General features: G+C 39.5%; 1 protein-coding gene across 1 annotated transcript in view; it reads left to right on the top strand.

The window, feature by feature from the left end:
- Window positions 1-1,868: 1,868 nt before the first annotated feature.
- The window catches only part of DLD (dihydrolipoamide dehydrogenase), a 34,810-nt gene continuing 16,039 nt past the window's right edge, over window positions 1,869-20,639 (top strand). Inside the window, exons 1-8 of the mRNA XM_042915100.1 lie at window positions 1,869-2,200; window positions 3,697-3,775; window positions 11,111-11,190; window positions 11,668-11,736; window positions 12,304-12,373; window positions 14,011-14,111; window positions 14,907-15,050; window positions 15,580-15,681. Coding sequence (XP_042771034.1) covers window positions 2,162-2,200; window positions 3,697-3,775; window positions 11,111-11,190; window positions 11,668-11,736; window positions 12,304-12,373; window positions 14,011-14,111; window positions 14,907-15,050; window positions 15,580-15,681 — 684 coding nt within the window. The 5' untranslated portion in view covers window positions 1,869-2,161. The remainder of the gene's footprint in view (window positions 2,201-3,696; window positions 3,776-11,110; window positions 11,191-11,667; window positions 11,737-12,303; window positions 12,374-14,010; window positions 14,112-14,906; window positions 15,051-15,579; window positions 15,682-20,639) is intronic.

The following is a 20,639-nucleotide window of genomic DNA, read 5'->3' as shown; positions in this document are numbered from 1 at the left end:
ATTGAAGATCTCAAATGGATTGTCCAGCTGGCATCTGAAATTCAAAGAAGTTGTCTCATTATTTTCTCCCCAAAGTCATCCTTCTTTCCATGTTGCCTATTTCTGTAATGGTTTCGCTACCCACCCAGCCATCTAAGCCAGAAATTTTGGAGCCATCTTCAGTGTTTCTCTCACTCTCATTCTCACATTCGGAGTTGATAGAAGTTGGTGATTATTGCCAACCTTACTGGTGGCTCACCTGTATCCTTTTAGCATTCACTTTTCCTCTGTATAGTCATCTACAAGCCTTCTTAGAGACTCTGCTAGAGAGACTTCTCTGGCTGCTGGTGCTCACTCGGCTCACCTATGGGGAAACCCAGAAGTGCCAGGGAGTTAAAGTCCCTGGGAGCAATCCTCATCTAATGACTGATGGAAGTTGATGGATGTATTTTGAATAGGAAAACTGAAGCACGTTCTAGATTATCTCCCAGAGGTCTCCAGTGAGTCTGAATACCAATTGTTCACACTGGTAATCTACTCGTTAATGTATCTGAAAGCATTCCCATCCCTTTTTCATCCTCTACCAATGCTTGCTTGGATCAGTTCTCAAATAAACTCATTGCACTCAACTGCTTATTTCTGGGACTGCTTCTAGGGCTGGTCAACTAAAACAGTGACCCATTAAAGGAGTTGGGAATGGCTACACAATTTTCACTAGGGATGACTGGATATTTGGAAATATTCACTAATCATAAATATAAGGGAGAAAATATGCATGTTTAAATAAGAAATTGGATAGTTGAAACTGAGGTGCTGACAGGATCACCCAGGGGGACATGCTCTGTAGACAACTGAAAATATGGAATTAGAGATTAGAGAAGTACAGACTGGAGATAAGTGTCTAGGAGTTATCAGTGTACGTAGGCAGGTGCTAAAGCCATGAAAATGGCTAAGATGACCAAAATGCTTATTTACAGAGTAAAGGACAGGGAAAATGGATGTTGGAGGACAACTAGCAGCCTGTATAACAAACACTAACTAGATAGCATTCTCTTCTCCCCTAAAGCCGAGTATAGCTAGGTAAGGAATAATTTTTAATTGGTGTTTAAATCCACAGACCCCAGCACGGTGCCTGGGCAGTAAACTTACAAGAAATGTAGAATTAAGTTTTATTCACACTATATAGTTATCACAAAGCATGAATCAGATCTTAGAGCTCTGTGCTCAATCTTGAAGACAGTTTTTCTTTTCTTCAACGTTTTTTTTTTTTTTGTTTGTTTTTTTTTTTTTTTATTTTTGGGACAGAGAGAGACAGAGCATGAACGGGGGAGGGGCACAGAGAGAGGGAGACACAGAATCGGAAACAGGCTCCAGGCTCCGAGCCATCAGCCCAGAGCCTGACGCGGGGCTCGAACTCACGGTCCGCGAGATCGTGACCTGGCTGAAGTCGGACGCTTAACCGACTGCGCCACCCAGGCGCCCCGAAGACAGTTTTTCATTGTCTCTTATAAAAACCTAAAATCTTATCCCCCACCCAACCCATCCTAATTTGCTCTAACAGAGGAGGAAGATAGTGTTTTCTGTTTTGCCAGTTAGCTTAGAGTAGGCTGCTGGTGATGCCAAAGTCGGTTCCATCCCTTATATAGTATTTGATTGGAGGAGATAAATTATAAAGCAGTCATCTTTCCTCTGTGCGACCTCGGGGATAGTTAACCTCTCAGGCCTCATCCGATGAAGTGGTAAAACTCATCATCTTTCATATACTTGCTGTGAAGTGAGACGATGCCTGGAAAGTGCTGAGATTCCTCAGCTTAGCACAATCAAGGACCCGTCAAGCCTTACTTTCTGCAGCTTGCACCAAGCAAACGATAGCCTTGTTAATTTAGCTCGTCTTCCAAGTATAAGATCACATTACGAGCGCCCACGTTTACCTATCACCGGTAAAATGGTACGGCACTCCCTCCCTGCCACAAAGCACTAGGCGCCTTACGACAGTGTGCGACCCCGCGCCTGACAGGAACGCCTAGTCCCATGGGCTCTGACCGCTCCAGCCAATCGCGCTGCTGCCGACCCATGACGTAAGCTGCTCTTGTGCATGCGCAGGGCGGGGAGACCTTGGCGAGGCGGCAGAGGAGCTTAGCGGAGGTGAAAGCGTTGGCGGAGAGGAAAGTTGAGCGGTAAAATGCAGAGCTGGAGTCGTGTGTATTGCTCCTTGGCCAAGGTGAGGGCCGGCTGGGTGGGGTCGTGCGGAACCAGAGGCACAGAAGGGCCTGCTGACGGAGTCCGGACGCGGCCTAACTGGTGGGGCGAGAGAGGCCGGCGGTCGGGCCGGGACCACCCGCGGCCCCGCCCCTGAGCAGGCTCTGCCCGGGCCGCGACCGGAGCAAAGACCCGGGCGGCGGAGAGGCCCCGCCTGTTGTGTGACGGCCAGCAGTTACTCACTGTCCACTCCCAAGCCTGGGCCCTGGGCACACAGGCTTCTCCACCTTGGCAGAGGAAGTAGAAATAGCACTTGCCCCGTCTGGTCTGGCTTTTCATACGTTCTACGTTTTATCTCGAATCCTCATCTCAGCCCTAGAGTGGCAGTGGGCAGGTAACCTTGCGGCTGCTCCTTGAAACAGCCAGACGCAGTCAGCCCCGGCAGGTAACCCTAAGAATTCCTCAGAGGCCTCTTCATTGTTTGCAGCTTTAAGGTAGTGTCCATTGCCTTCCCTCCTAGAGGCTTGCAGCAGGTTATCTTTCGTTACGACAGCTCTCCCATTTCATCTCCGTGTCGAATACAGCCAGATTGTACGTATGTGGGATCGTAGCTGAGTACTGTGCTGATGGATACCTTGAAGATCATATGCTGGTCAAACTCCTTTGTGTCTAGGATGAGTAATCTGTGTTCCTGAGAGTTAATGTAATATGCTAGGAGTTACATTTTTAGTTAGTGGGGGAGCAGGGATTAAAAGTCAGGACTGACGTTTGGTTGGTCTGCTCCACTTTGGCCTACCGTCCTGACCTCAGGTGCCTTGAGTTACCTTGGAGTAGAGACCATGACTGCATTAGTGTGGGTTTCATCACTGCCTCCCGTTTGCCTGCTGTGATAGGAGCTATTTGCTTTGTTTCTTTGTGCCTCCCTGTTCTTAGCGTAGGAGAGAGTAGACGTCCATAGAGATTTTTATGGAGGTTGTGATGCAGTCTGTGAAACCTGAGTAGCTGTTGAATGTCAGTAACTGCGTTTTCCAAAGTGACCTTGTCTAATTTGTGTTCCTAGTTAACTGTTCAGGAGCATCTTCATAGGTTGTACGTGGTAGTTTGAGTTAGGAAACAGCAGTTACAAGTAGGATTGTCATAATACAGATTATTGGGTACTTAAGTTAGAACTCTAAGAACTTTAACCGTGACATTAAAATGATCCCTGGCGCCAGAAATGAGCCGTGCTTTCTGAAACTTTAAGAAAACTTCACGCCACTGAATAACACTTTTTGTTGGGCTAACTATGACATAGTTTATTGAATATTCATAATGAAAAGATAGTGTGGTGAGCTGTGGTGGAGAGTTTAATTGTTATGAAAGAGGAGAAATTGATGTGTAATCTCTATGTGGCAATGGAAGATATATTAATAATAATAAGTGATAAAGTTTGCTCCATTTATTACATTTTCATGGACCTTCAGTAGTTCACTGTTTTGAATTCACATTTTACATCATATGAACAATTTTCTTTTCCAGAGAGGCCATTTCAGTCGAATATCTCATGGCTTACAGGGAGTTTCTGCAGTTCCTCTGAGAACTTACGCTGATCAACCAAGTAAGTACTTAGTAAAACAGTTTTTCCTCACATTATTTCATAGTTCCTTTGTGTTTAAATGTAAAAGTAAGTGAATATTAGAGTTTCTGGTAATAAAATAGTGGGTCATAAAATAGTGGGTCATAGAATTAGAGTAACCGGTAATAAAATAGTGGCTCATAGAATTCGTTTGTTCATCTGTGTATTCACTTAAATGTTTATTGAGCACCTAGTGTCTCCAGGCAGTGAACAAGGCAAAGCCCTGTACTTTTGGAACTAATAGTCTGGTGACAAAAGACAAACAATACTGAAGTAATAGGTAAATATTTTGGGTAGTGATTGAAAATTAAAGTGGGCAACGGAGAGGAACAAAGACTATTTTAGATAGGCTGTCAGGACTTTTCTAAGGAAATGATGTCTGAGTGAAGGGAGGGAGTGAGGTTATTTCAGGCAGACAGAAACAACTGTGACAAGGGTGTGAGGTGAGAACTAGCTTGTCAGGTTTAAGGCATTGCAGAAAAGGCCGGTGTGGCTGGAGGATGTAAAATCAGAGAGGTAGGCGGGGATCAGTTCATGGTGGGAGGGTTTTGGAAGCCAGGTGAAGGAGTTTGGATTTTATTCCCAAGTGTGGTGGGAAAGCCAATGAAGGGTTTTGAGCAGGGGATGATTTTTGAATGTTTACATTGAAAAAGTTAGGGGCGCCTGGGTGGCTCAGTCAGTTAAGCGTCCGACTTCGGCTCAGGTCATGATCTCGTGGCTTGTTAGTTCGAGCTCTATGTGGGGCTCTGTGCTGACAGCTCAGAGCCTGGAGCCTGCTTCAGATTCATATTCTCTCTCTCTCTCTCTCTCTCTCTCTCTCTCTCTCTCTGCCTCTTCCCTGCTCACACTCTGTCCCTATCTCTCAAAAATAAATAAACATCAAAAAAAAAAGAAAAAGTTAATTCTGTCCACTGGGTGAGGTTAAGTGTGGTGGTTATTTGACATGGTTTAGAATGGTAAGATGACTTTTTGACATCCTGAGCGAAGATTTTGATGGGCTTGTCAAAGACATATTATAGGACAGAAGGATATACCCTGAAAGGAAGCTATGAAAGCTATGGATTATGGATATTTTCCTCTTTTTTAAAAAATATTTTTGAAGCTTCTGTAAATGACACATATTTTGTTTTTCAGCTACTTAAAACAGGAAGTTAATAGGCTTGTTTTTTTTGTTTTTGGTTTTGGTTTTTTAATTTTTCTATGGTACCATCCAGTATGGTACCTGGTACAAAGTAAGTAACCAGCAACAACAACAGTAATAGTAACTGATTCACTGAGGGCTTACTGTGTCTCAAGCAGTCTTTAATCCTTGTTGCCATCTTGTAAGATATGTGTTTCCATTTTCCCCATTTTATAACTGGAGGAACTGAGTGAAAAGAGGTTCAGCTAAGAAATGACAGAATTGGGAAAATTCTTCTGACCCTAGAGCCTACATTTTTTTTTTTTTTTAACCTTTTTAATGTTTGTTTATTTTTGAGAGACAGCACGTGCAAGTGGGGGAAGAGCAGAGAAAGAGGGAGACAGAATCCGAAGCAGGCTCTAGGCTCTGTGCTGTGTGCAGCACAGAGCCTGACACGGAGCTCAAACCCACGAACCGTGAGATATGACCTGGGCCGAAGTGAGACGCTTAACCGACTGAGCCACTCAGGCGCTCCTAGGGCCTACGTTTTTAATTTCTGTTCTGTTTGGTCAGCTTCTGTTGAGTATTTATTGATGAGAGCACCTGGAGGAGTTCAAAATTTCTTATAATACAGTCCCTGTTACAACATCTGGAAGATGTTTGAATAACTGTATGAACCAAATTCATCAAGATTTGAAGAGTGATGTGTGTTATTGTGGTAGGACCTTCTGTTTCATGACAGGAGTGGACTCACAGCACTTAATCACTCACATTAGCTACATTCATTCCTCAGTTCAACAACTATGGGATATATACTATGTGCTAGTGACTGGGATGATGCAGTGAACAAGTCAGACAAGATGCAGCTTTTTAAAAAAATTTTTTTATTAAAAAAATTTTTTTTTAATGTTTATTTATTTTTGAAAGAGATGGAGACAGAGCATGAATGGAGGAGGGGCAGAGAGAGAGGGAGACACAGAATCCGAAGCAGGCTCCAGGCTCTGAGCTGTCAGCACAGCCTGTCACAGGGCTCAAACTCACGAACCACGAGATCATGATTTTAGCCGAAGTTGGACGCTTAACCGACTGAGCCACCCAGGTGCCCCCAAGATGCAGCTTTTATAGAGTTTATAGTCCATTTGGGCAAGACAAGCATCCATCCAATAATTGTGATAAGCGGAGAGCCTGGATGGCTCAGTCAGTTAGGAGTCTGGCTTCAGCTCAGGTGTGAGGTCGGGCTCTGTGCTGACAGCTCGGAGCCTGAAGCCTGCTTCGGATTTTGTGTGTCTCCCTCTCTCTCTGCCCTCCCCTGTTTGCACTCTGTCTCTCTCTCTCTCAAAAATAAACAAACATTAAAAAAAAAAATTGTGGTAAAGACCCCATAGGCTAAATATAAGGGAGCTATGAAATCTGTATCCCGATGGAGAATGGTCACAGAATTCTTTCTAAGGAAACGATGTTGATATCTGAAAAGGGTTGGGGTGGGAGTGGGTATGGGAGGAGGTGTTCCAGGTAGAAGGAGCAGCATGTGGGAGTATTTTGATGTGAGAAGGAGCACAGTGCCTTTAAGGAGCTTGAAAAGGGCCAGTGTGGCTGAAGTGTGTTGAAGATTGAGAGTTGACCTCTGCAGATAATGAAAGACCCTAACTCTTTATTTTAACGACAGTTGGAAGTCATTGGAAATGTTTTAAGCAGAGGCCTGATACGATTTGTTTTTTTTTTTTTTTTTTTTTAAGTTTATTTTTGAGAGACAGCACAGATGCGCATGCCAACAGGGGAAGAGGGGAGAGGGAGAGAGAGAAACCCATGCTGTTAGTGCCAAGCCGATTCTGGGCTTGATCTCTTGAATCATGAGATCATAACCTGAGCCGAAATCAGACATTTAACCGACTGAGCCACCCAGTGCCCTGATATGATTTGTTTTTAAAGATCATTCTTGCTGCAGATTGGAGTTTTTATTGTAATGCTTTTTGCTTTTTCTCTCTTATTAGACTAGAAGAACCAGGGCTGTGTCATTATAGGTATCCAAAGACCTTAGAATAGTGTCTAATGCTCAATAAATGTTTGTTGAATGAAAAAGAAAAGACCAATGAAGAAGGAGAGAGTAATGTCTGGGTCGGGTTTTAGTGGGAGAGAACACTGGAGTAGCATTGGTGTTACGAAGATTGGAGGTTGTGAGATTGGGAGGTGGATCTGAGGAGGGAAGAAACATCCGTCGAGTGCCTTGTATGCACCTAGCATCATCCCAGGATGTTGACATGCATTGTTATCTTTGACCTCAAACCCTGGGATGTAGGTATTACTGTCACTTTTATTCCTATGTTACATCAAAACCAGAGAGATTAAATATTTGCCCAAGAATTTACGAAGGGGTAGAGCTCATGTTTGAACACCAGTTTTTCTTTTCTTTTCTTTTCTTTTCTTTTCTTTTCTTTTCTTTCTTTCTTTCTTTCTTTCTTTCTTTCTTTCTTTCTTTCTTTCAATTTCAAATCTTTTTTTCTTTTACTATATTTCTCCTTTATGGATTAAGGAGGTTGTAGGGTAATGATCAGAAAGTAAAGAATTCTTATAGAATTCAGGATTTTAGAGGCTGGGCGTTTTGGGTGATGACAAGTATAGGATGTTACTATGAAAGGGTCACTAAAATAGACTGGAGATTAAGGCCGTTGATAATTTAAAAAGGACCCCTCTACCCCCCAAAACAAATAAACCTTGCCAACTGGCTCTTATACTCATTTAGTGAATTTGGTAATTAATAATTCCTGCCTTACGATATGTTTTTTCTTACCCCTTTTTTTATTTTTAAAAATAATCTTGATTTATGTATATTTTGAAACATGCGTGTTTTCCCTAACTGTAGTGTCAGGTTACTGAAGGTAGTGATTTCCTCTTGGGTAGGTGTTCATAAATACTTGTTGCTTTCGTTATGTTAATGAAGGAGCTTTTTGTCATTTTAGTTGGAGTTCCTGATTGCCCTGGAGATGATGGGGTCATCTGAGTGTTCTGCATGGCATTAGGACAGAAAGGTATAGGAGTGAGTGGAGGCTTATGAATGGAAAGAACCTGCTTTGAACCCTGGCTGCATCACTTACTAGTTGTGCAACCTTATGCAGGTTGTCTAGTCACTCTCAGCCTTAGTTTCTTCCTGTGAAATGGAGGTCTGATAATTGTGTCATAGAGACATAAGGAGGCTTAAATGAGACGACATGAAATACTCAGCTCACTGCCTGGCACAGAATAAATTACCAAAATGGTAGATGTTATCGCAAACTGACTCCTTAAAATACGTCTTGCACTTTGTTGATGATTATCATTTATTTGTAACTCAACACCTATATTTCAGTGGTAGCCTTGATGACACGGTGTACTTATTTTCCTCACAGTGATATAGTAAGTAACATTCGTAGAACACTTTTTCCTGCTTTTTCTCCTTCAGTTCATTTCATGGCATTAACTGCCATGTCTGTTGAAGTCCATCACACCTAATTGTATCCCAGTATTTTTTAAAGCATCAGCCTGATAACTTTCTCCTGATATTTCACTGCCACCTAAAATGCAGATTGCTATGTAGCTGTCTTCTGCCGTACTTCTAACTTAGTCATCTTTCTCCCATGATACTGATTTGTGTGTCCTGTTTGGTTTTTCTTTTTCACTCTTAAAGGCTAGAGCTAATTTTGTAAAATTAACCATCAAGTGTTCCTTAGTGTGTTTCATTTAATTATTTGTCTGTATCCTGGTTTTTAAAAGTGTATGTGGGAATCAAATTGAGAAATGCTTTTGGACAAGGAGGTGGTGAGTCAGAATTGTGTGTTGTAAACTCTTCACCTGCGTGCAGCCTTTGTATAGGTGAGAGCCAACTGGTTTGTCTTTGTAACCTTTCGTTATGAAAAATCGCAAATGTTCGGAAAAGTAAGAATTTTCCAGTGAACATTCATAGATACTTCCACTAACATTTTACTGTACTTAAACTGTCATGTATCTGTTCATCCATTTAGCCACCCATCAGTCCACCTTACTTTTTTGACACATTTAAAAGTAAATCGCAGACATCCCCTAAATACTGGCTTGTTTTTGAAGGTTTGTTACTGGATCACACCCTCCTATAGTCTCAGCTGACTGATCTTCAGAGAATTTTCCTTTTTCCCTTCTTTTTTGTTCTCCCTAGCACTTTAGTGGTGTTCTGATGGAATGGTACATCTAATATCTTCAGTGAGGGGTGATTGGTTTTAAATTTTTGGTATTTTGCATAGTTAAAAAAAAATCTAAGAGCACGATGGGAAATGAAACTAAAATTTTTGGCTATTTTGTGTTTAAATTTATTTAATTAACATATACTTTAATCAGAAAAGATGTTAAAAATTCAGCAAAGAAACCTGTTTTTTGTAGCTTGTGTTTCATTACTGTGAATTAAAAATTAGAATCCAAATTAAAGAATATTGTTTAGGCCATCATTTGGTTCAAAACTTGAAAATAGATATACACTTTATTATGTACTTAATTCTGAACATGAATCAGGGAACCAGACAGCGTAGCCAAAGAGCACAAGTGGATCGATGAAACTTGAAACGATCCTTTTTTCATGTATTGGACTAGCTATATATTTTTTTCATGTACTGAGTAATCCTAATTATCATTTGATATAACCAAGGAGAATCAGTACTTTTATTTATTCAGTAGGAAGGATTCTTAGGTTTTGTGGGTTGGATAACTTCTTAGTTCTCTTTCAACACAGGGGTTCTGTGTTTCTTTTCAGTCCTGCAGAAGTTTTTTGATGATACTAGCACTGCCATCCCTTGGAGGGGTGGGTGTTTTCTTGAGGAGGGATGATCAGAAATTAAAACTGCCATCTTCAGAGGTCAGAATATAGCTACCATATAGCAAATATTTATTATGTATGCTCCAAGTATTGTGCTAAGCTATTTACATATTTTGTATCATGCCCCTATGAAGTAGGTTTTTTTGTAGCCTTTATTTTGCAGTTAGAGAAACTGAAGTGAAACAGGTTAAATTACTCTCCTAAGGTTAGATGTCTAATAATTATAAAGCTTGATTATTGCTCTTAGGATTTTAGTTTATGATAGCTGAAATTGAGGAATAGAATACCGTTGAATAATGGGATGACCATTGGAAATAGAGACAAAAAGCTTACATTTTGTCTCTGCCAGTCACTTGCTATATGACCTTGGGCAAGTTAACTGACCTCTCTGAACCTAGTGTTTCTTATCTGTGAAATGTCAGTTATATGCCAGCCTTACCGTCTTCATAAGAAGTTCGATAATCAAACAGGATAATAGATGTGAAAATGTGTTATAAACTGCTAAATGCTTGGGGTTGTAAGGATAGTAGAGGCGGAGGAGAAGGGAGACTGTCTCCTAACTCTTTCAAGCCAGTGTATTTTTATTTGAAGTTGGCTTGAGAACAGTGGGAATAATTGGACTTCTTTTCCATTTGCATTATAATTATTATATTACTAAGGCTGCTGATCAAAGTTAATTTCCTTTTCTATCTTCATATGGTAAATGTCCAGAGTGGTTCACTTAATGTTCTGGTTAGCCTGTTATTATAAACTATATGAAATTTATCAGCATTCAAATAAAGTCCAAAACGTGTTTGCCATCTATTACAGGGAAGCTGGTTTTTCTCCCTGTATCTCAAGTACAGTACCTGGAATCATATCATTCTTAAATTTATTGACAGCTCTAAGGATGTACAAAATTTAATCCTAACATTAGTCATTTAAGGTAGTGTTATTGTTTCTTTTATGACAGAAAAATTAAGTCACTTGGTTACACAGCTAATAAATGTTAGAGCTGAGATTTGAAGACAAGTATGTCAGATTCCAAAGTTCTCTCCCTCATGCAGATGTGTCTTCTAGTGTCACTAAAAGCCTGTCTTGTTGTTATTAAGTAAAACGGTGTGGAATTTAGCAAGGTCAGTGGATACAGTGGATATAGAACTCTGTTGTATTTCCATATGTCATAATGAACAAATAGAATATGAAATTTAAAAATGCCAGTTTTAGTTAACATCAAAGAATGTTAAGTACCTAGGAATAAAATAGTACTGGGTAGAAAATTCTGGTTCCTTGTACTTTCTTGGAGGTTTAAAGTATCAGATTTTTTGTTTGTTTTTTTAATGTACTATTTTTGGTCCATATTAAGCAATTTACTGTTTATATCAATTTGCTTTTATTGTAGTTGATGCTGATGTAACAGTGATAGGATCTGGTCCCGGAGGATATGTTGCCGCTATTAAAGCTGCCCAGTTGGGCTTCAAGGTAAAGTTTAGACTAAACGAGGTGTTGATTTATTTTTATTTGGAAGGACTTGATCATATTCACAAAATACTTTGCACCTAAATAACAGTGGTAAATAATGTCTTTATAAGTTCTATTCAGGCCTGAGACGAGTGAAGAGTGTTACTCAGTTGTGGTAGTCTCATGAAATAGCAGAGTCCATTATTCCCAACTCCCCACACTGCTTCGCACGTTTGGCTACTAACTTCACTTTGGAAGCAACAGTAATAGAACTAAAAGCATGTGTTTGGTAATGTTAAACAAAAATGTCTTGGAATAATTCACATTTGGGTTAGCCTGCATTTAGTATTACTCAGATGATAAATTTTAAAGGACTCTATTTCATTCTCACAAATGCAAACTTATTTTGTACAAGAATTAGGACAGATACATGGGAATTTTAGTGAACTGAAACTCTGCAGGTTATGTGCCGTTAAATAATATTTTCTTTGGTTATAGACAGTCTGCGTTGAGAAAAATGAAACGCTTGGTGGAACGTGCTTGAACGTCGGTTGTATCCCTTCTAAGGTGAACGTGTGTTTCGTACAGTGCAAAGGCTTCTGTCATTAGCCACCAGCTAGAAGGATATGTTAAGACTAGAATATTAGACTAATACAGTTACTAAAAAATAAACAACCCAAGGTTGATAAAAAACACGTTATCCTTGGTAAAGCTTAAGCAGTGCTTTCAGCGGTTTGCCATACATTCCTGAAATTGCTTCTTTGTTTTGGAATCCCTAGCCTTTCCATTCAAACAGACTCTCATGTTCCATTTTTCTCTTTAGTTCTCCTTTACCAACGAAACAGATCATAGGCAGTAAATTCTTTTAGGTGCTTTTGGATGTAGACAGGACTGCCCTTTTCACCTGCCCCCTGAAGAGGGTACCTATTCCTTTGCTTTTAAAGAAAGTAAAGGTGTTTTGTTTTTCAGTCCTGCTGTTGAACATTGTGTCATTATTTGACTTAGATTAATTACATAAGAACAGAAACTGAATTGTTGTAGTCCTTTGTACTATTGCATGCAGGGGATGTCATTTCTTAAGTGCTTTTTTATCATATATAGTCTTATTAACATTTCATCATTTTGTCTATTTAGGCTTTATTAAATAACTCTCATTATTACCATATGGCCCATGGAAAAGATTTTGCATCTAGGGGAATTGAAAGTAAGTATACCTTTCATATTTAGCAATATTACCAGCCATACTTGACTCTTCCAGTTAAAGACTTCTGTATGTCTAATGAGTAATACTTGTTTCATTGAGGAAAGAGTAAAAAAAGATATTAAAAATAGAGATTTACTTAAGGCTTAAATCCAGATTTCTACTATGACATCTTCTGTTCCTTTGACAACTTTTGTGTGAAGTCTGCTGTGTGTGTATGTGTGTGTGTATGTGTATGAAGAGTCCGTTTCAATTTCCCTGAAACCTGGAGATCTCGAGGTGGGGAGTTGGCACTGGATTCCTGAGTGCTCTAGGCAGGGAAGGAAGGAAGGAAGGAAGGAAGGAAGGAAGGAAGGAAGGATGGACAGACTGCTTAGGTTGTTGGTAGTGTGGCAAGAACAAAGGAGAGAATGGGGAATGTAACCCAGTGTAAAAGGAGGGCATTTCATTTTAATTTGGTAAATCTTGTCTCCCACCATTCTTTTTGGGCTGTTTTCATTTCATCCTTTTTCACCAATTGTTGACAGATTCATCCAGAAGGGTAGTCTGTTCTAGAAAGAGCTTAAACATACCAGTGGGTATGGAGGGGTAATCATTTTTCTTTCATTTGTTTGTTGTAGTAGTTTCTGAAAGAATGGGCTGTAGTAGGCAATCCAGTGGGTATAGAGGTGATATGTACACATTAAAGCAAACATATCAAAGTAGATGAAAGGTAGAATCAAAACCCACTTTCCTGACTCAGGAAAGAAGAAACAGGGTTTAGTCAAGAGACTTGCATCGTAGGCCAAGCTTCCTCTTCTAGTTCTATGACCTACGTAAATCAGATCTCTCAGGGTCTCTGTTTCCTCATCTCTGAGATATGGGTTGATTGCATGTGCAGATTGCTAAGATCTCCCTCTTTTGAAGTTCTGTTGAGTTGAGCTGCTTTGTTATGTTGTTGCTTTAGAGTTAGGAGTTAAATGAGGGATATTTTTTTTTTTTTAAGTTTATTTATTTTGAGAGAGAGAGTACACGCAAGTGGTAGAGAATCAGAGACAGAAAGAGGGAGAGAGAGCATTGCAAGCAGTCTCTGCAGTGTGGAGCCTGATGCGGGGCTCGAACCCACAAACCATGAGATCATGACCTGAGCTGAAGTCGGACGCTTAACCAACTGAGCAACCCAGGCGACCCAAATGAGGGATTAAATCCAGTTGATTAAACTCTTTTATGTTAAGTTTCTATATTTAAAGTTTTCAGATGAGTATTTTTGTTTTTGTTTTGTGAAGTTGTTCCTATTTAAAATTTCAGCTGATGTTTTACTTTGCCATCTCTATTTAATTCTGTCCAGATTTATAATCATCATCATGTGTTCGGAGCATGAGTATGTTGCCACGTGGGATGTAATGTGTATTTTGGACTGCATTTTTCCCAAAGGTGGACTTTTTACTGTGTTTGATAAGTTTTATTGACCGTGATGTGTTGCTGTTGGCCTCTTTGCGAGCTACAATTATTATAGCAGTTACTACATGAGAAGTTTTAACACTGCCTTTTTTACAGTTCTGTAAGCATTAAGCTGAAATTTTCCAGACCTGATTAGTGAAAAATATCACATTGCGTCAAGAATTTAGCTAAGGACTAAAGATTTATTTAACAAATTACAGTGTCTGAAGTTCGCTTGAATTTAGAGAAGATGATGGAGCAGAAGAGTACAGCGGTAAAAGCTTTAACTGGTGGAATTGCCCACTTATTCAAACAGAATAAGGTCAGTGTTTTAATGTTCAGATGCCTACTTTATCTTATGTTCATATGAAACATTCTGCTGATAGAGTGATGCCCTTAGAACTTAATGCTTGGGGGTATTATATATATTTTTTTAATATTTATTTTTGAGAGAGAGTGAGAGACAGAGTATGAGTGGGGGAGGGGCAGAGGGAGAAGGGGGACACAGAACCCAAAGCAGGCTCCAGGCTCTGAGCTGTCAGCACAGAGCCTGACATGGGGCTTGAACCCACAAACCATGAGATCATGACCTGAACAGAAGCTGGCTATTTAACTGACTGAGCCACACAGGCACCCCTATCTCTTTTTTTTCCTGCTGGGGATATTAATTTAAAACTGTGTGCTAACCTGAAATAGATTCCCTGACGTATATAACAAGTTTTTTGCTGCTCTATGCGTAACCTTATTAAGTAAGGAAGTATTTTGTACTGGGTGTATTATTTAATAGAGTGCTTTTATTTTCCTCCCCATTAATCATGTTTTTTTATTTTTATTTAAAAAAATTTTTTTTAATGTTTATTTTTGAGAGAGACAGAGACAGAGTGTGAGCAGGGCAGGGGCAGAGAGAAAGGGAGACAGAAACCAGAGCAGGCTCCAGGCTCTCTGAGTAAGCTGTCAGCACAAAGCCTGATGTGGAGCTCGAACTCACAAACCGTGAGATCATGACCTGAGCCGAAGTTGGATCCTCAACCAACTGAGGCACCCAGGCGCCCCATGTTTTTTTAATTGCAAACATCATTTTAAACTTTGTCAATGTATAAATATTATTTTATTAAAGGTTGTTCACGTAAATGGATATGGAAAGATAACGGGCAAAAATCAGGTCACTGCTATGAAAGCCGATGGCAGCACTCAAATTATTGATACAAAGAACATTCTTATAGCTACAGGGTCAGAAGTTACTCCTTTTCCTGGAATCACGGTATGCTTTTTACAACTGTTATAACCTTCCTTCAGGAAGACCTTTTATAAACTACTTTATTCATGCTATTTATGCACTTTGAATGAAAAATTTCTAACTGAAATACCATATGTTGACACTCAGCTTTGGGAAGCTATCTCTATTTTGCAGTGATTTTGACCAGAAATAGAACATTTCATATTAAGATAGACTTGGGTTCATTTTGTAGTTAAAATGGACCATTTTGTTTTGAAATATTGAATGATGAAATTTCAAGTGAGCATTTTTAATGGGATTTGTTAAAATGGACTGTAAGGGATGGGGGAGAGGGGAAAGTGGGTGATGGGCACTGAGGAGGGCACTAGTTGGGATGAGCGCTGGATGTTGTATGGAAGCCAGTCTGACAATAAATTATATTAAAAAGAATTGAATGTAAGGATAGAAGTCATAGATACCTCAGAACAGATGAATGTCTTAGTATTTTTTGTGAGCTCATTTATAAGGCAGTAGGTTTTTCCAAATCATTTTGATTGTATATATTTTGTTATAGATTGATGAAGATACGATAGTGTCGTCTACAGGTGCTTTATCTTTAAAAAAAGTTCCAGAAAAGATGGTTGTCATTGGTGCAGGAGTAATAGGTGTAGAATTGGTAAGTAATGCCTTTTCTTCTCTTACTGCCTTCATGGAGTTGGAAGGAACTTAATGGTCTCCTGTTTGATTCTTTTTACAACATTGTAGGCAGATCAACATTGAGTTTTGCTTAAACACTTCTAGTATTACTAGAATTACTAATTTTTAAGACAACCAATTTATATAATCGTTAGTCATTAGAACATTCTCTTTTATTTTGAAATCTGCTTCCCTGTATCTTCTACCCTTTCTGTTTCCTAGGATGGATGTTTAAAAAATCTGACAGCCCTTCAGTCCTTCAGAAGACAGTTCTCATCTTGAGCAAATTAGCTTTCAGATATGACTTCTGTGGTCTGGCTCTTCCCTCTCCATCCTTATCTTGATCCCTCTTAACTTTTGTCAGACTGCTTGCAATTCTCCTGAGAACCTTGCTGTTTCATGCTTTTCTGCCTTCCTCGTTCTCCCTTCCTGTCCATCTGGTGACTTTTCTGTATTACCAGCAACCTCTTCTCTCCATTTTCAGGTATCCTTTCCCAGGGCTGCTGGATCTTGATAGCACAAAGAACTGCTTCACTTGTGAAATCACAAATTCAGACGTTGTGTTCTCTAACCATAACCTCCTTTCCTCTCTTACTCAGGTTTTCTCAGCACACAGGTGGTTTATCAGGTGCTCTAGTCCTTGGGTCCCTCTGTGTCTTTGCTCTCTGCACGTCCTGTCTTGACTGCTTTCCTGATCCACTTAGATTCCATAGTCTATCACCTTAGCCACTCTTCTTGAGTCCCTTGCCTCCTTGTTCCCTCATCCCTGCTGGCAGAGCTCTAGTCCTGAGGAAATTCAGCTGTCTGCTCTTTGTTTTTTTAAATTGTAGTCGACCTACAGTGTGACGTTAGTTTCAGGTGTACAACCTAGTGACTCCTCAGTTCTGTATATCATGCTGTGCCCACCACAGATGCAGCCCCACCTCACACCATAAGACTCTATGACAGTACTGTTGTTACTTCCTGTGCTGTACCGTTTATCCCCAGGACTTACTCATTCTGTAACTGGAAGCCTGTACCTCCCACTCTGTCACTTTTTGCCCATTCTGCCACTCCCCTCCGCTCCCTTCTGGCAACCACCAGTTCTCTGTATTTATGGGTCTTTTTCTGTGTTGTTTGTTTTGTTGTGTTTAGTTCTTTTTTTTTGTTTGTTTTGATTCCACATACAAGTGAAATCATATGGTATTTGCAATATGCTATGAAAAATGTTGCTAAAGCTTATGTCTGATAGATTGCTACCTGTTTTCTGCTAGGAATTTTATAGTTTCAGGTCTTACATTAGGTCTTTAATCCATTTTGAGTTTATTTTTGTGTATGGTATAGAAAAGTGGTCCAGTTTCATTCTTTGACATGTGACTGTTCAGTTTTCCTGACACCATTTATTAAAGAGACTGTCTTTTCCCTATTGCATAAGTTTTCTTTCTTTATTATAGACCATATAAACATAGGTTTATTTCTGGGCTTCCTAGTTTGTTCATTGGTCTGTGTGTCTCTCTTGTGCCATTAATACACTTTTTCGATTATTGTATTTTTGTAGTGTATCTTGAAATCTGGGATTGTGTTACTTCCAGCTTTGTTTTTATTTCTCAAGATTGCTTTGGCTGTTATGGGTCTTTTGTGGTTCCGTACAAATTTTAAGATTATTTGTTTTAGTTCTGTGAAAATTACTTTTGGTATTTTGGTAGGATCGCATTGAGCCTTTGGATTGCTTTGGAGAGTATGGACATTTTAACAATCTTAATTCTTCCAGTCTGAGCATGGTATGTCTTTCATCAGTGTTTGAAAGTTTTCAGAGTATATGTCTTTCACCTGCTCAGTTAAGTTTATTCCTAGGTATTTCATTCTTTTTGGTGCAATTGTAAATGCAATTATTTTCTTAATTTCTTTCTGCCACTTAGTTCTAAATTAGCGTATAGAAGTGTAACCAATTTGTATATGTTGGTTTTGTATATGCTGCATCTTCACTGAATCCATTTATTCTGATGGTTTTTGGGTGGAGTCTTGAGGGTTTTCTGTGTATAGTGTTCTGTCATCCTCAGATGTGAGTTTTACTTCTTTCTTACCAGTTTGGATGCCTTTTATTTCTTGTCTGGTTGCTGTGGCTGGGGTGAAGGTGGTGGGAGTGGCCATCTTGTCGTGTTCCTGATCTTAGTGGAAAAGCTCTCAGGTTTTTACTGTTGAATGTGATGTTATCTGTGGATTTGTCATATATGGCCTTTATCACGTTGAGGTATTTTCCTTCTGAACTTACTTTGTTAAGAGTTTTTATCGTGTTGAATTTTGGCCGAATTTTTTTCTGCATCTGTTGAGATGATCATACCAATTTTCATCCTTCATTCATTTTGTTAATGTGGCGTGTCACATTGATTGATTGGAGGATACTGAACCGTCTCCAGAATAGATCTAACTTCATCATGATGAATCCTTTTTTTTGTTTTTAATTTTTATTATTTTTATTTTTTTTCATGTTTATTTTTTGAGAGAGAGCACAAGTTGGGGGGGAGAGAGAGGGGGGGGCTTGGGGGAGACACAGAATCTGAAGCAGGCTCCAGGCTCTGAGCTGTCAGCACAGAGCCTAACGCGGGGCTCGAACTCACGGACCGTGAGATCATACCTGAGCTGAAGTCGGATGCTTAACCAACTGAGCCACCCAGGTGCCCCTGATTTTAATCTTCAATTTGGTGAGACCTTTTTGGTGGCATATCCTGGAGAATGTTCCATGTGCACTTGAAAAGAAGGTGTTTTCTGTTGCTTTTGGATGGAATGTTGTGAATGTTCTGTTAGGTCCATCTAGTCTGATGTCTTGTTCAAAGACACGGTTTCCTTATTGACTTTCTGCTTGATTTTCTCCATTGATGCAAGTTGGGTGTCCCCTGCTGTTAACTGTGTTACGTCATTTCCTCTGTGTATGTCTGTTTTTATGTTCATACATTTAGGTGCTCCAATATTGGTTGCATAGATACTTATAATTGTTATGTTCTCTTGTTGGGTTGATCCCTTTGTCATTATGCAGTGCCCTTGTCTCTTGTTACAGTCTTTATATTTTATTTATTTTTAATTTTTTTTTTTATTTTAAAGTATGTTTTGTATAATGTAAGTATTGATACCCTGGCTTTTTTTGGATACCATTTGCATGGAATATCTTTTTCCATCCCTTCCCTTTTGGTCTGTATTTTCTGAAGCAAGTCTCTTGTAGGCAGCATATAGATGGATCTTGTTTTTTTATCCGTTCCATCAGCCATGTCTTTTGATTGGAGCATTTATTTACATTTAAAGTAATTATTGATAGGTATGTACTTAGTGCCTTTTGTTACTTGTTTCCTCATTGTTTTTGTAGTTCTCTTGCTCTTTTTCCTTGTGATTGAGGACTTTCTTTGGTGTTATGCTTGGCTTTCTCTCTCAATTTTTGTGTGTCTGTTACAGGTTTTTGCTTTGTGGTTACCATGAGGTTCATAGATAACATCCTAAGTATATAGGATTCTAAGTAACATAATGATACTTATAATGATACTGTATAACTTATAATAAGTATATAGCAGTCTGTATTAAGTTGATGGTCACTTAAGTTTGAGCACCTTCTAAAAGGACTGTATTTTTACTGCCCACTTCTATGTTTTATGTGTATGTTGTTATATTTTACATTTTCTAATTGAGTTCCCTTAACTAATATTTTATTTATAAATGTGCTGCTTTTTAGTCTTTTAACTTTCTTTGTAAGTGATTGAACTATTACCTCTACTATGTTTGTTTTTATGAGTGAAATTTTTTTGGGTCATGCTTTCTTCTCGGTACGGTCTTTTTGCTTAAAGAAGTCCTTTTACCATTTCTTGTAAGGCCGGTTCATTGGTGATGAACTGCTTTAACTTATGTTTGTCTGGGAAACTCTTTGTCTTGCCTTTAGTTCCAAATGGCAACCTTGCTGGGTAGAGTATACTTGGTTGTAGGTTTTGTCTTTTTAGCACTTTGAATATATCCAGCCATTCCCTTCTGGCCTACAGGGTTTCTTCTGAACAATTAGCTGATAGCCTCATGGGGGTTTCCCTGCTGTGTAACTAGTTGCTTTTCTGTTGCTGCTTTTAAGGTTCTCTCTTTATCTTTAATTTCTGACATTTTAATGATTATGTGTCTTAGTGTGGACTTCTTTGGGTTCATTTTTGTTTAAGGCTCTCTTGCTTCCTGGACATGGATGTCTGTTTAGAGAAATTTGGAGCTATTATTTCTTCAAATAAGTTTTCTGCCCTTTGCTCTTTCTTCTCCCGGACCCCTATAATGTAAATTTTTTTCCGCTTGATGTTGTCCCAGGGGTCCTTTAACCTGTCATTTATTTTTTTGCTGTTCAGCTTCGGTGCTTTCTACTATCTGGTCTTCCAGATCACTGAACTGGTCTCCTGCATCCTCTAATCTGCCATTGATTCCCTTTAGTGTATTTTTCACTTCAGTTAATGTGTTCTTCAACTCTGATTGGTTCTTTTTCATATTTTCTATCACTTTGTTGAGGTCCTTACTGAGTTCATCCACTCTTCTTTGTAGTCCTGTGGGCGCCTTTATGGCCATTACTTTGAACTCTTTATCACGTAGATTGCTTGTCTGTTTTCTTTAGTTTGTTTTCTGCTGTTTCCTTTTGTTCTTTTGATTGGAGCATATTCCTCTGTTTCCTCATTTTATCTGACTTCCTGTGTTTGTGTGAATTAGGTGAAAGGGCTACCTCTCCCATTCTTGAAGGAGTGGCCTTGTATAGGAATTTCCCCTGTGTAGACTCCATGTTCCTGATGGCTTTGGCTTTCTGGCTGGAGCTGGAGCGGGCACAGGCTGGGGCATCTTGGGCTGTTTTGTGCCAGGGCCACCCTAATAGGACAGCTGGAGCTGAATCAGATGTGGTCTGGCAGGTCCTGGGGTTCTCTGTGTTGGGCTACCCTGGTGGGATGGCTGGAGCTGGGG

Source organism: Panthera leo, chromosome A2, assembly GCF_018350215.1.
Source record: "Panthera leo isolate Ple1 chromosome A2, P.leo_Ple1_pat1.1, whole genome shotgun sequence".
Lineage (NCBI taxonomy): Eukaryota > Metazoa > Chordata > Mammalia > Carnivora > Felidae > Panthera > Panthera leo.
This window is presented reverse-complemented; position numbering and strand designations above follow the sequence as displayed.